This window comes from Austrofundulus limnaeus, unplaced genomic scaffold (genome assembly GCF_001266775.1).
Source record: "Austrofundulus limnaeus strain Quisiro unplaced genomic scaffold, Austrofundulus_limnaeus-1.0 Scaffold1640, whole genome shotgun sequence".
Classification (NCBI taxonomy): Eukaryota; Metazoa; Chordata; class Actinopteri; order Cyprinodontiformes; family Rivulidae; genus Austrofundulus; species Austrofundulus limnaeus.
In genome coordinates this window covers 21928-35796 of record NW_013954042.1, presented here as the reverse complement: position 1 = coordinate 35796, position 13869 = coordinate 21928, and the positions used below count along the sequence as shown (strand labels likewise).

At 40.2% G+C, this 13869-nt stretch overlaps 1 protein-coding gene across 2 annotated transcripts in view; it reads right to left on the bottom strand.

The window, feature by feature from the left end:
• Window positions 1–1075: 1075 nt before the first annotated feature.
• The window catches only part of LOC106535974 (acid-sensing ion channel 1), a 33128-nt gene continuing 20334 nt past the window's right edge, over window positions 1076–13869 (bottom strand). Inside the window, exons 4-10 of one of the 2 annotated variants that reach the window (XM_014033129.1) lie at window positions 11610–11760; window positions 10686–10742; window positions 10032–10185; window positions 4907–4998; window positions 4525–4604; window positions 3859–3960; window positions 1076–2617 (exon numbers count right to left, since the gene is read on the bottom strand). In XM_014033129.1, the coding sequence (XP_013888583.1) occupies window positions 2522–2617; window positions 3859–3960; window positions 4525–4604; window positions 4907–4998; window positions 10032–10185; window positions 10686–10742; window positions 11610–11760 (732 nt within the window). In that variant the 3' untranslated portion in view covers window positions 1076–2521. Of the gene's footprint in view, window positions 2618–3665; window positions 3961–4524; window positions 4605–4906; window positions 4999–10031; window positions 10186–10685; window positions 10743–11609; window positions 11761–13869 lie in introns of those variants that run through there. The other variant, XM_014033128.1, reaches the window with a different exon arrangement.

Here is a 13869-nt window from a genome sequence, read left to right as displayed (position 1 = left end):
CGCCCATGGAGGCTTAGTTATCAGGATGCGGCAAGCAGCTCCTGCAGGATCCCTGTCACAGGCAGGCAGTCCCCCTGTATCCTAACCCTCGTTCCAATTTTCTCGGATGCAGGCTGCCACGTAGACAAAGTCACAAGTGGCAGGAGAAAACGAAGAGTTTAAATCTTTATTTCTTGATTAATTTGTCCTCTTGGCAGGTACAAGAGAGAATAATAAAACCATCAATGGGGGAAAAGTCACGTTTCAGACACTCAAAACAGGAAACTCCTGCTCAGATGTAAGATTATCTAGAGCTTTAGGCTTGTATATTAATGCGTGGTTGCCAGCTGAGGGTTTTCCTCTGAAATAATGAAAAATGAATGCACGCTCATGTTTGATGAACAACTTTCCCACTGTAAGATATCATGAAAAATTGATAGGGCCAAAAAAAGGGGGGTAAAATTCTCATCTTCGAACGACCCTTGATGCCAGGTAGAAGTGGACTGAAGTGCGTCTGACTGAGTGACAAACATGATTTTTTGTTCCTAATATTCACAGTCATGCATCACGGAGCAGCAGTTGGCAGCACCAGATGCGCCGCCGAAAACAAGAGAAGTCACCCAAAAAGTTCGGCTGCTGGCTGATTGACAATCTTGATTAAACTTGAATCGGCTGAGCAGGATATTTCTCATCAATCCTTTTGTCATCCAGCTGCTGAAAGCATAATTTCATCCGAGAAGATGACGTTAAAAAAAAGGCACCATTATTTTGTCTTGGAGCTTTTAAATTGCACCAAAAGCAAAATAATGGTTAACGGAGATAAGCTTCCACACTCCTGCCCCTAAACTCTTTTCCGTAATGCAGATTTAATTTTGAGGAAATGTTGTACAAGGCAAAACTCAAGATTACATGTTGATTAGAGGAAACAGAAATCGTAAAGTGCTTCAAAAGATGCCTAATCGGATTTTCTGAGAGCTCCTCACAATTAAAACAGGCAATCGCACTCTATTTGGTGCTGAAAAATTCATTTCTCCTTGCCTATTCAACCACATAAAAACTCCAAAAAAGAAAAAAAAAAAACCTCACAAGACAAGCATTTTCTAAAATCATAGTTACATTTTATTTATGCTTTCATAACTAAATAGACAATCCCATAACCTGATGAAAGGAAACAGGATTGTCAGGCAATATTATGTAATTTTATAAGAAATAAAACAAAAACACAATATTAATAGTATGACAATATATCAAGAAGAATAGTACATTTCTTTTATATCACCTATACATACTCGCAGTATTGTGCTTCGATAAGACTTTTGCAACTAGAACACAGATACAGAATTTTTTTAACAGCCCCACAAAACTCCGAGGAGTTCATCAATCCACTCTCCAGAAACAAACAAACAAACAAAAACAAACAAACAAACAAACAAACAAAGAAAAAAGCATCATGACCTCACATCAACTCAAGAGTAATTAAAGTAAGGATTCGACTCATAGGGCACGTGTGAAAATGAAAAATGGTGCAAAATGAAACTAAGCGAAGCTCATCTACCTGCAACAAACACTCACCTGGTTGGGCACTAATGGTCGCACTCAAACAGTACACACTCACAAACACACACACGCCCCCTTGCCCGCACGCACACATGATCATATGAGATGCACCATCTTCCTTTATCTGCTCATCGCCGAGGCAAACTTGGTAATTATAATGTAAATGTTTGTAGTATATGTATATTTTCATAGAAAGACATAGAAATCAATCAGAAGTAGAAATGAAATGGGAAAAAAACATGCACCGGACAAATACAAGCATGCATTTACATGATGAGGAAACCTGAAATTTTCACCAGCACACTGCTAAATGGTTGATGTTGCGCCGCTACCAGCACCACTTAACGCCACAACTTTCTCTGAAAGCCCCCCCCCCCTCGTTAAAACTCCATTACACTCACCGTGATCAAAAAATACATTCTCAAAACTAACCACAGTTGTCGTTTTATGAGACGCCGCAGCGGGTACACACGTTGCTACATGTAAAGTAGAGTAAGCGTCATGAATATTGTCACATATGCAGGCGTTGTGTGAATTCGTCTCATGTTGTTGTGTTATATAAAGGCATGGGGGTCTCTTTTCTTTCTGCTCTGCTCTCTACGGTGGGATAAATGTACATCTTCATGTTTTCTTTTTATTTATTTTTTTTGTCTTTTTGCAGGAGAGTTCCATGTTGGCAAGTTTTGTCCTTTGCAGCAGAATTCCACAGAGTTTTGAGTGCTGCATGAAATGCTCTCCTAAAATCAAAACATTTATTTTCAATATTCAGGGCTTTCTCTTCACTTGGCGTTGGGGTGAAAATCCTTTGTTTTATTTAATTTGCTTGTTCTTTCTTCTTTCTTTTTTTTTAAAGTCTTTACGTAAAAAGTGCTTTTCTTAGATGTAGCATCAGTCTCTCACTGTCCGTGCGTTTAGATAGTTCTTGCTGTGTTAGTGGTTGGCTTTGGTTGCATAACACGCACTTTGCTGCTTTGCAAGGAGCTGCTCAACAAGTGAAGTCTTCAAAGTTGCCCTGACCTGGATGATGAGGTAGCATGTTCGCAGGATATGTTGATGGTGTACGAAGGTTCTCGCAAGGAGCCTGAAGAAGAAAGAAAAAGGGAGAAAAATAAATTGAAGTCTGGGTAGTTTAAAGGCACAGTGTGTAGGATTTGTTGTTTTCAGCGACATCTAGTGGTTGAGTGGTTGAATCATCCTCCCTGGTCCTCCCCCCACCCCCACCCCCTGCTTCCAAAGCTAAGGAGTTTCTACGGAGTCTCTCAGGTGTCAAAAACCTTTGATAATTCCAACCGCGATGTCTACCAGCAGCTTCAGGGCTAGTGATGTTTCAAGTGGTAAGATTATGAGCTTTAATAAGTAAAATTATCCCAGCTACAATGACAGACAACAAATATTACATTTATAGTATTACAGCTAAAACCGTTTTTGACGCCACCACCGCAGTTTGTCCTTCATGAGCCTTCGTAGACAAGATGGCGGCTGCCTGTACTGGCGACCCCCGACCATGGAGATATAAACAGCTTTTTATAAGGTAAAAATAATAAAGCAAGGTCTTTGTCTGCAATGATTAGACATGTTTTTTATTATTGTCGTTAGTGATTATCTCAATTTCGGCTAAAAGAATTGACAAAATCCTACACACTGTGACTTTGAAGGAAAAAGAAACACAATGACAGTGAGACGTGACTGGCATTGGAACAGAGGTAAAATAAACTTGCAAACAGGGAAAAAATATTATTAAAACGTTTATGCATGCACTAAAAAAAAAAAAACCAAAAAAAAAAAAAAAAAAAAAAAAAAACATGACGTGAGCAACAGGTTTGTCCGGGATGAAAAACGTAATAGATTTCAGGGTAACACTCTGAAAAATAATGAGAATAGATCGAAAAAGAAGACTGCTAAGTGAGTCAGGAGGAGCAAACCCTTCCCATCTGCCTTGCCTGCGCTCTGACTTACAATTAAAGTGAACTGATTCCATTTACCCCCAGATTTAAGTAAGCTGTCACACCTTCCAAAGCTTTAATTCTGGCCTGTCCCTGCTGGTCCTGGACTGCCGCTTTGATTAAATTCAAGCCACTCTCCACWTCTTTTCCCTCCACCTCATCCCAATCATTTTCTTCCTTCTGTTACTGTCGAGTCTCTAAATTATTATTATTTTCCCCCATCTCAGTCCCACTGTGTTTTTTTTTTTTTTTTTTGCTCCTCTCACCAACACCACCCCGGTGCCAAGTGAGTCCAGGAAAGACAAAGAAGAAAAGAGTTTGCTCTTGTCAAAGCAGTGCAGCCTGACACATTCGAGGTACTTAGCAGCAGCCCACTGACATGGTGTTTCACATCATCCAGGCTCAGCACAGCTCCCCGGTCGTTGTTACTGCGGCGTTTGTGTTTCTTCTTCATGCATCTGCACAGCTTGTACTTGATCACCTGAAAATGGACAAGGACCGTTTTACTCCTGCTGCTTCCCAGTTTCTGCTAAGACACTCTCTTAMTTCTTGGGGAGGCTTCGAAACTCAGGCCCACATGCATGAACCAGGCAAGCGGGAATGTAAAAGAGATTGACTATTTATGCATAAATCTGTCTCGCTGTCGACGCTATGCTTAGAAATAAGCTGAGTTTCACTCTGTTTAGCTCATACACTCATATCTCTCTTCAAAAAACCCCAGTCAGCATTAATCTCAAAAGATAAAGCACAGAAGAAGCATGATGATGCATTCATTGTGTTAACGTAACCGGGGTAAGATGTGTGCACTGTACAGTTAGACTGAAGGATTCTGAGAGAGAGTACTTTTCATGTTTGCCATAGTGGATTAGTCTGGTGGTATATCAAAAATTATAGAAGAAATGCATTTCGCCTGCTGCTTTTCATGTCAATGCTTTAAACTAAACATCACGTTTGGAAGGGAAAGAGTTCTAACTGTTTTAGTCAAAGCTCGTAGCTGTCTGTTTTTATTATTTCTTTTTGCATTCAGGAGTTAAAGACATTTTACCTCGTACAGATAATCAAAAAGCTCAAGAACAGTGAGGATGCTTGCCCCAATGAAGAGACCCATCTGACCTCCAATATCACCTGTAAAACAAGAGCATGAATAAAAAGATGGAACCGTGTTTGCCTTTCTCATTTTTGCTTGGGATAAATACATGTGAAAGGTGAGAAACCTGACATAAAACAGACGTTTGTGATTCTGCAGCTGAAAAGCAACAATAGAATAAAGAGGCATCTTTGTGTCCCAAGGGACTTGAACACCTATTATGAAAATGCAAGTGCTTGTGCTCCTGTCACTTTAGATAAAAGCATCTGTCATGCTGCATACTGCATAATATCTATTCCCCAAAAACAAAGGAAAAAAGTAGTCACAGCCGTTTCCTTACCCAGAAGCCCTGCCAACTCGTAGGCTTTCTTTTGTTCTATGGTTTCATAGTTCAGMGCTTCGAAGAAGATATCCAAAACCAGAATGTTATCACTGTAAACAGACAGAGAAGAACATGTCTTAAAGCACACGTTGAATTGTCTCAGTTAGCATGTTACGCAGGGTTCTTGTCAGAGCGTCCTCGGGCAGAGAACAGTGACGGGTGACACCTCCACTTTCTGCGGATCCCAGAACAGACGCGTCGAAGTGAGCAAATAACCTGCCACTGCTAACTAACGTTCCCCCGGCGAGCTGCCATCAGACGGGAACACAAAGGAAATGATGACACTTGTTTGATTTCAGCAGAAAGAGAATCAAATGGGATTAGTTTAAGGACCTGAGGCACAACATCCGAATGTTTTCATTTTGAATATCCTCTCTTTGAGAGAAGTCTGACCTTACGATTTGAGATTGAAAAAAAAAAAACAGGACATGAAATTGCATTTTTTAAAACTTTTTCTTTCTCTGTTTGAAAACTTTGAATTGAGTAAAGACACGATGCTATACCAGACGAAATCAAGAGGTAACTTTAAATGAGAAAATGCAAAATATGTGATAATGCCGCTGCAGACATGAAGATATAACAATGAAAAATGAGCCTCTTTGCAGTTTTAATCATGCTGTTGGACATTAGGAAGCAGAYATAATCATATATTGCTGGAAATCAAGTTGATCACTTTATTTTTTTTACAACTTTTTATGGGCAAAAATCTGGAACTAGGATGAAAAATTTTCTAACCGAGTGGGGAAGTTATGTCATCAGACTTAGGACAACGTATTGACAAAATCAAATACATAAATTATGTTTTGCTCTTGCACATTTCTTCCTTTGTTTTTAAAGAAAATATGATACCGGACAGCATAGTCATAAGTCTGAAAGGATGAGATGGTACACAACATAAAAGGTCAAGAAAGGCATATTTAAAGACAAGGTCATTTAGGGCTTTGATGGTGAGCAGTAAGATTAAAAAAAATCAATGAGAATCTTAACAAGGAGCCAGAGCAGAATATATGATGTTTTTGTGCCTTTTAGTTTCTGTAACGAATCTGGCTGCTGCAGTGGAAACCACTGGAGATGATGGAAGGAGTCTGGACTAATACCTGGGTAAAGACCATTAAAGCAGTCAGGGTAAAGGGCAAAAGAAAAGCTCTTGTGTCCTAACATCTTTTAGGACCGCTAATTTCATATGTGATATTTTCAATTAGTCCCATTTCAGCTTCACTTGCATGCTGCGGTTCAAATAAAACCCTTGTTTTTCCTCCTATCTGAGTCTGTAACCACTTATTTGCCCCCTGAGCTGTGTTTTCACATTTCCAATTCAAACTATTTAATTGTGTTAAAGAAAATCTGCTTTGTATTATGCTACTGTAAAAAAAAGAGAGAGAACATAAATCATTGTGAGGTAAAACTGGACATGTTTTCTTTTCTATTGATCTTACTTCAGCGTATAAAATGTATTTAATCAAATTCAACACTTTGGTCTTCAAAGTGTGATTAATGTGATTTTTCTTTCTAACTACTTCAAAATCTGCACATCAGAGGGTGAAACTTTATTGGCACAGAGAAACACTTGGCCTCAGTCAAATCTTGGGCATTTAAAAAARGGCAGTTTCTTTGAAGAACGATTTTTATCAAGTGCTTGTCCCTGCATGTTCTTTTAGCTCGATGGGCCTCGGTGTGATATGAGCACCCCTGAATGGGCTTTACTGATCTCTGTGGGTTGTCTTGCAATTGCAGGTATTGCTTCTGTGTATTCCTATCGCTTATATCAGATGTGTAGGTCACTTGTTATGCGCCCCCCTGATTCCTCGCTGTCAGCGGGCAACATGTCTGATCAGAGCGGCTGTCAAATAAAAGCCACTGTTTGCCTAACAAAGCCTCCTTCTCTGCATGTTTCCCTGTAGAAAGTCGGGCAGTGCAGAGTCACACACTTCAGCTTCACAACAGCAAACACTGAACAGCCAAGAAAAGCAAAACACTTCACCTAACATTCATTTCTTGGAAGTAAAGACACTTGAAAAATGAACTACGTGCAGTCACATCTATCCACGGGGAATTAATAAACTTTCTGAAGGGAGAAGTGTGCAAGTTGCTTTTTTTTTTCAGTACTCTGGCTACATATGGTGCAATTATCTCATCCTCAACAACTCTGCCGGGAGTGATGAATAAAAGATTCAACTATTACTGCACCCTCTTCTCATTTCCTTGAACCACTTTWTGATCTTTTCAGCATATTTGGTTAAGAAGCACTTTATACTTGACTGATTATTCAAGTAAAGACCCTCTTATTCCATTTCCTCCTTTTACTGAAAATGTCATGGTTTTAGAAAGTCAACTTCCATAAATGGATAATTAAAGCAAAAACAAACAAATTTTGTGTTACAGAAAAAAAAGAACACGTAACTCTTTTGGTGGCAACAATGATAGAAACTGATTTATGAGTGTTACTTTATTTGTCCAATCCAATCGAATCCAATTTTATTTATAAAGCCCGTTACAGCTCCTCTGTGGAACAAAGTGCTGTACAGTGCAATACAATAAAACACATGTACAACTAATTCAATAACACTAAAAATTAAGGGTACAAGAATAAAAACAGGGATAAAACCATTAAAAACAACTTCTGTCAGATAACGAAAGCCAAACAATAAAATTTGTTTTAATTGAACAATCAACAGCTAAGGAAGATGCCTATTTTCTTTTAATTAAAATAGGCTCTTTAATAATTTGAGCTATTTTGGGAACACGGAAACTCTTTCTTTGAGTACRGGGTACCAGACCCATTGATCTGGGTGGGCTGTTAGGTCCCTGTATGTATAACCGGTGCCAGAGCTTGGTCCACATTGCCGGTAAGAAGTCGGACTCGTTTCCGGTGAGAGTTGGACTCTGCCAAGGTTGCCCTTTGTCACCGATTCTGTTCATAACTTTTATGGACAGAATTTCTAGGCACAGCTGAGGTGTTGAGGGGATCCGTTTTGGTGACCTTAGGATCACATCTCTGCTTTTTGCGGATGATGTGGTCCTATTGGCTTCATCAGATCGTGATCTGCAGCTCTCGCTGGAGCAGTTCTCAGCCRAGTGTGAAGCAGCCGGGATGAGGATCAGTGCCTCCAAATCTGAGACCATGGTCTTGAGCCAGAAACTGGTAGGCTGCCTTCTCCGGGTCAGGGAGGAGGTCCTGCCCTAAGTGGAGGAGTTCAAGTATCTCGGGGTCTTGTTCACGAATGAAGGAAGTATGGAGTGGGAGATCGACAGGCGGATTGGTGCTGCATCTGCAGTGATGCGGGCGTTGTACCGGCCTGTTGTGGTGAAGCGGGAGCTGAGCCAGAAGGCGAAGCTCTCGGTTTACCAGTCGGTCTACGTTCCTTTCCTCATCTATGGTCAAGAGTTTTGGGTAGTGACCGAAAGAACGAGATCACGGATACAAGCGGCCAAAATGAGTTCCCTCCATGTCTGGGCTCTCCCTTAGAGATAGGGTGAGAAGCTTGGTCACCTGGGAGGGACTCAGAGTAGAGCCGCTGCTCCTCCACGTCGAGAGGAGCCAGTTGAGGTGGCTCAGGCATCTGGTTAGGCTGCCTCCTGGAGGCCTCCCTGGTGAGGTGTTCCGGGCACGTCCCACTGGGAGGAGACCCAGAGGAAGACCCAGGACACGCTGGAGGGACTATGTTTCTCGGCTGGCTTGGGAACGCCTTGGGATTCCCCCAGAGGAGCTGGCCCAAGTGGCTGGGGAGAGGGAAGTCTGGGTCTCTCTGCCTAGGCTGCTGCCCCCGTGACCCGACCCCGGATAAGCTGAAGAAAACAGACGGATGGACGGAAACTCTTTCTTTACAGATGTGTAAGTATATCTCTATAGTGTTGTTGCTCAGTGCTGTTTTTATATTTTTTATTTTGGGCTCAACACAGTTATTGGTTTTCAATATGAGAGACCTTGAGTTGTTTAGAAGCAACCATAGGTTCCTTTTTGATCTGTCAGTATATTGCACATCCTTTTAATGATGATCTTTGGGAGTCAACCATTGATCCTATAAATCATTTATACGTACACAGCCCGTCTGATGGTGGACTGATGGAGTCAAATCTCATTAAAGACGATCTTATTTCCTTTTATCCAGCCTGAGGAGCATCAAAAACACATTTTCTTATCTCCCTGCATTGATAACATTCACATCATTGTGTTGTGTTGGTCTTTGAATCTGCTTTCACCGGTAGATTTACACCTGATTATTTCAGTCACACATTTGTTTACAACACTGAATAATTTAACAAAAATAAATGTAAGCGGTTATATACTTTTATGTCTTATTCCTTTAAGTATCCCTGGAGTGAATTTATGATTCTCTTTAACTTGTAAAAAATATATATAAAAAATAAGCAGTCTAGTATAACAAAGAGGTCTTTTCTTTTTTCACTTCTAATAAATAATTCACGATTGGGAAAAAAATTTTTTTTGGTTTATGTCCAGAAAAGAATTGAATTAAAAACATGCTATCCCAAACATATCTAAAATTATAGTAAAAAAATAAAAATAAAAATAACTGATCACAGACACAACAAAACGTCATATTTTCATTAAGGCATGCTAAATGGTTATATTAAATGTCCCTCAATAGTTAAAGGAATGATCTGCATATTTCTGAAGTGATGCTCTGTCAAAATGTTATTATTAGTTAGTATCAGAATCAGTTTTCAGAATCAGAATCAGTTTTTTTTGCCATTGTCAATGCACAGGATTCACAGACTAAGAATTTGCTTTGGTGTTCATGTGCAATAAATATAAAATATAACAGATAAAAAAAATACAATGGATAAAGGAAAAAATGTAATAAAATTTACAAAACATATGTACTCCAGTTCAATGCAGTAATCAGAGCAGACAACATAGTTGGAGTAGTGCAATTAGATCCAGTGATAAAAATAACCAGATAAAACAATATAGTCAGGGTTGACTTTATCAGTGGTGACTTTAACCATGAGCCCCAAGAGGCATAATTAGTTGTCCAGGTTATGCTAATAACTAGACAGATGAGTCCAGTAGACTGATACTGTAGACATCAATGGGTAAATAAGACACATAAAAATGACTTACGCAATGTACTGCTCTGTCTTGTTGAATTTTTTGGCAAGATACTTGGCCGATGCCTTGCTGGGGATCTTGACAAAGGACAGCTCTTTACCGTAGCGAGTCAAGTTGCACGGAGTGTCACACACGCAGTAATTGTTGTCTTTTTCAACAAGAAAGTCTGGAAAGCATGACAAACAGAAAGACAAGAGGAAGGTGAGGAGACGGTGATTCAGAAAGAGAAGACACGGGGACAGATTACAATTTATCGACATCGGAAAGATGACAAACAAAATGCCAGCTGAGYGAGAGGCATCAAAGAGAAGATGCCACGGAGCGACCCCAGAGACTTTTAGAAGAAATAAAAAAAGGAGATATAAAACACATGCTGACAGAGTCAAAGGGACAGCAGCAGCCAGAGGCGAACACATGAGACAGTGTCATGAAAGAGTGACAGATTGCAAGTCGGGTAAGAAAACAAGCAGCAGACATGAAAGGCCCTGAAAGGTTTTCACAGATGGAGAGGGAGGTGGTGCGTGTGAAAAGAAGAGCCACAGTACTGCCATCATGCTGAAGGAACACTATTATCTGTTATCAGCTTGGATCAGGAGCTCTGAACAGTGGGGCATATACACCAAGGGAGTAAACACACACAAGCAGTGTGCTGGTTTATCTCCTTACCTAAGGCGGGATCTGCACAATCCTTGTACTGCTCCGGGGTGCAGTATGGGGCATCTCCTAGGGACAGGCAGAAGAAAGCCAATGAGCTCAGTGTGGGAAAAAAATGGATCAAGACATGGAGAGGAGTCCAAAGAAAAGAACAGAAGACACCAAAATATGGGCTTAAAATCATTTTTGTGTCAGACTGTCATTACTGTCCTTATTACAACTGGCTACTCATCGTCATTTTGATCTCATCTCATAAATGACTTCATTCATCACGACTTTAAGAACCTTGTATCCATACGTCTCCCTCTGGCAGTTGAGCCATCTTTTCTAATCTATCAAGACGATATTGGATAAAGACCTGCCATGGACGGAGAGGAAATTACTTCCTTGCTGCAAAAGTTCACAAGATTTTCTTTTGAAAAAAAAAATCACTTTAATGACAGGAAGATTGAGAGATGAACAAAACATGACACAGAGAATTTTAACTGTGTGGTTTGCAATAATCGTCTGCACACCAGGGCAGCATATAATCCTGATTATCACACAGACAGATTGTCAGGCTGCCGGAGGACTGAGACGTTTAAGGCAGCAGGTAAAACGTGAGTTAACTAGGACCAGATCCAAATGTTTCCTCTGTGCCAAACCCCTTTTCAATTTGCAACCTGAGATCCCACACGGTGATTAAATGGAAGAGGCACACAGCGAAAGCCAGCTTTAATCACAGCCCAAACACAAAGTGAAAGCGGCTGAGTTTTCCGATCCACTGGAGTGTGAAAGTATCTGATTTTCGGAGGTTGTTGCCAAAAAGCTGTTTGTTCCCCAAGCTGGACCGCGACCGCTGCCTCACGTGGAAGGATTTCCAATGACACCAACAAAGCCAAATCAGCTACTTCAATGGTACATGAACGCAGAGACAGTGTGTCTGCAGCGGGATACCAGGCATGTGGACCATCCTGCAGTTGCAGTTCTCCACCAGGTATCGGGTCTCGCAGTCGATCCTGCAGGCCGTGAGGCTGTAGGAGGTGAAGAAGTCCGAGTCCATCGATGTGGTCTTGCAGTCTCCCCATGGTGGAGGCAGGTACGTGAGCTGCAAGAGACACAAACCCTGTTTAGTCACCAGTGGTGGGCAGCGCTAACCCAAAAATTAGCTCCACAATTTCTAAAGCGCTTATGAAAATATTTAGGTCCACAACTTCAAAAATGCTTATGCCATAGAAAAAATAGCAGAAGCTAATTTTAAACTGCAAGTTCAATTTGACATTTATTACCTGGCAACAAGACATGTATAATACATGTACAACACTGCCAACTAGCGGTGTATAAACCCTTGTACAGCTTAATCCTACAAGCACCGAATGCTGGGGATGTGATTTCCTGAAACAGAAATTTAGCTCCTGGTGTAAAAATTAAAAGGTTGTTGAGGATTGCTACTTCGGCTGCTTCTTTAAAAAGTTGTTGAGGATTGCTAGTTCGGCTGCTTCTTTAAAAAGTTGTTGAGGATTGCTAGTTCGGCTGCTTCTTTAAAAAGTTGTTGAGGATTGCTAGTTCGGCTGCTTCTTTGTCTTTTTCTTTTGTTTGTTGTAGATTTTTCATAAATAAAGTAATTTTAAAACTGTTTATTGGAAAAATGAAGCGATACATTCTGGATATACATGACGGATTTGATTTGTGACGGGAAACGAAAGTTTTTCATGTAGTTGCTCCAGTTGTCCACTAGATGTCTGTCTAACCCCGCTGGCGGATTGCTTCGACCAATTACGTAAAGAATTGAGCTCCAGCATATAAACTTTATTTTTTTTAAAAAGTAGCTCCAATTGTAAAGTAAAATAAATCAATACATACAAAATTTTAGTATGGATTACAAACGTTTAGTGTTTTTGCTGGGACAGGGAGTTCTAAACATTGACTTMCTGCTACGTAAGCAGACACAAAGCATTGTGGGAAATGAACCGTGACCAAAAGCAACTGTCAGCAAAGATGTATACGTTTCCAGCAAGCGTGTTAATCTGGGAGGGGTGTTGTTGGATAGATCACGTGTGTTGAGATTCATTGACAGCCATACATTCTGCTGTTCAAGATAATGATGATTGGTAGATAATTAGTTATTAGCGGTACTGCATTTTAATTTTAGAAAGCACAAATCTGCTTATGAATTATAAAAGTTAGTGAGACCGCTAAAGCGCAAACTAAACATTTAGGTCCACAATTAGTGGATTTGCTCTTAAGCGAACTGGTGTCCACCACTGTCAGTCACCAAATATACTGCYTTGTGTGCTGATAATGCTGTAATTCGACCCCATACTTTCTCTCAGGAAGATGACAAATTTGTTACCCTGTCAACATGAGAGGCCATTACGCCTCAGACCCCGCACATTACACAAGCCATTTACTGTATTAGGCACAGAGGCTGAATCACATCCTGACTTCATGGTGAATGCATCTGTACAGTGGTGGCTATTGTTGGAGCTTTTCTCCTACGCTCCACTATTTCTAGTCTTCCTCTGTGCTTTCACCAAACTGCCCACTCTTCGTGCAGATGCTCAATAGTACCAGCTGTGTAGTGGAAGTGCACTGTCAAAGGAGTTCCTGTCTTTGCAGGAGAACAAAACCCTGCGGGGCCCCTTGTTTTAACCAACAAGTTTACATTTCCATCGTTCTCRTGGAACATCTTTAAATTAAAAGGCACTTCAAAATTTAAACAGACGGAATGAACCAGATGGTCAAACAGAGTATGATTTTACTTCTGATAGGTTATCATTTTCACTTTATTTTCAACCAAACATAATCATGTGTGAATGTTTACCACTGCCTTGTATATTTGCACATTAGATCTTATTCTTAAAATGTATTTGTTTAGCTTTACAAGGGGATAAAATAGTTGTCTTTTTCTTTGCTGAAATACTGTGCAGATCAACAAAAAAAATCTAATAAATCTAAATGCCAGATAAGACATGTTGCAAAGCTCATTGTATGAAAACAATGAATCCTCTTCAGCTATATCACTGAAATATAAAAGGACTATCTAAGATCTCTGCCAAATCAGAAACACAGTGCTGCCTAATTGTGATTTCCAGCACACAATCTGTGAACACTGAAACAAAATGAGGTATTCTATCATTTCCAATAAACTAAAATCTCCTAACATAAATAAAAAATGTCCTGTGAAGACAGTTGGTATCATGAGATATATATATAT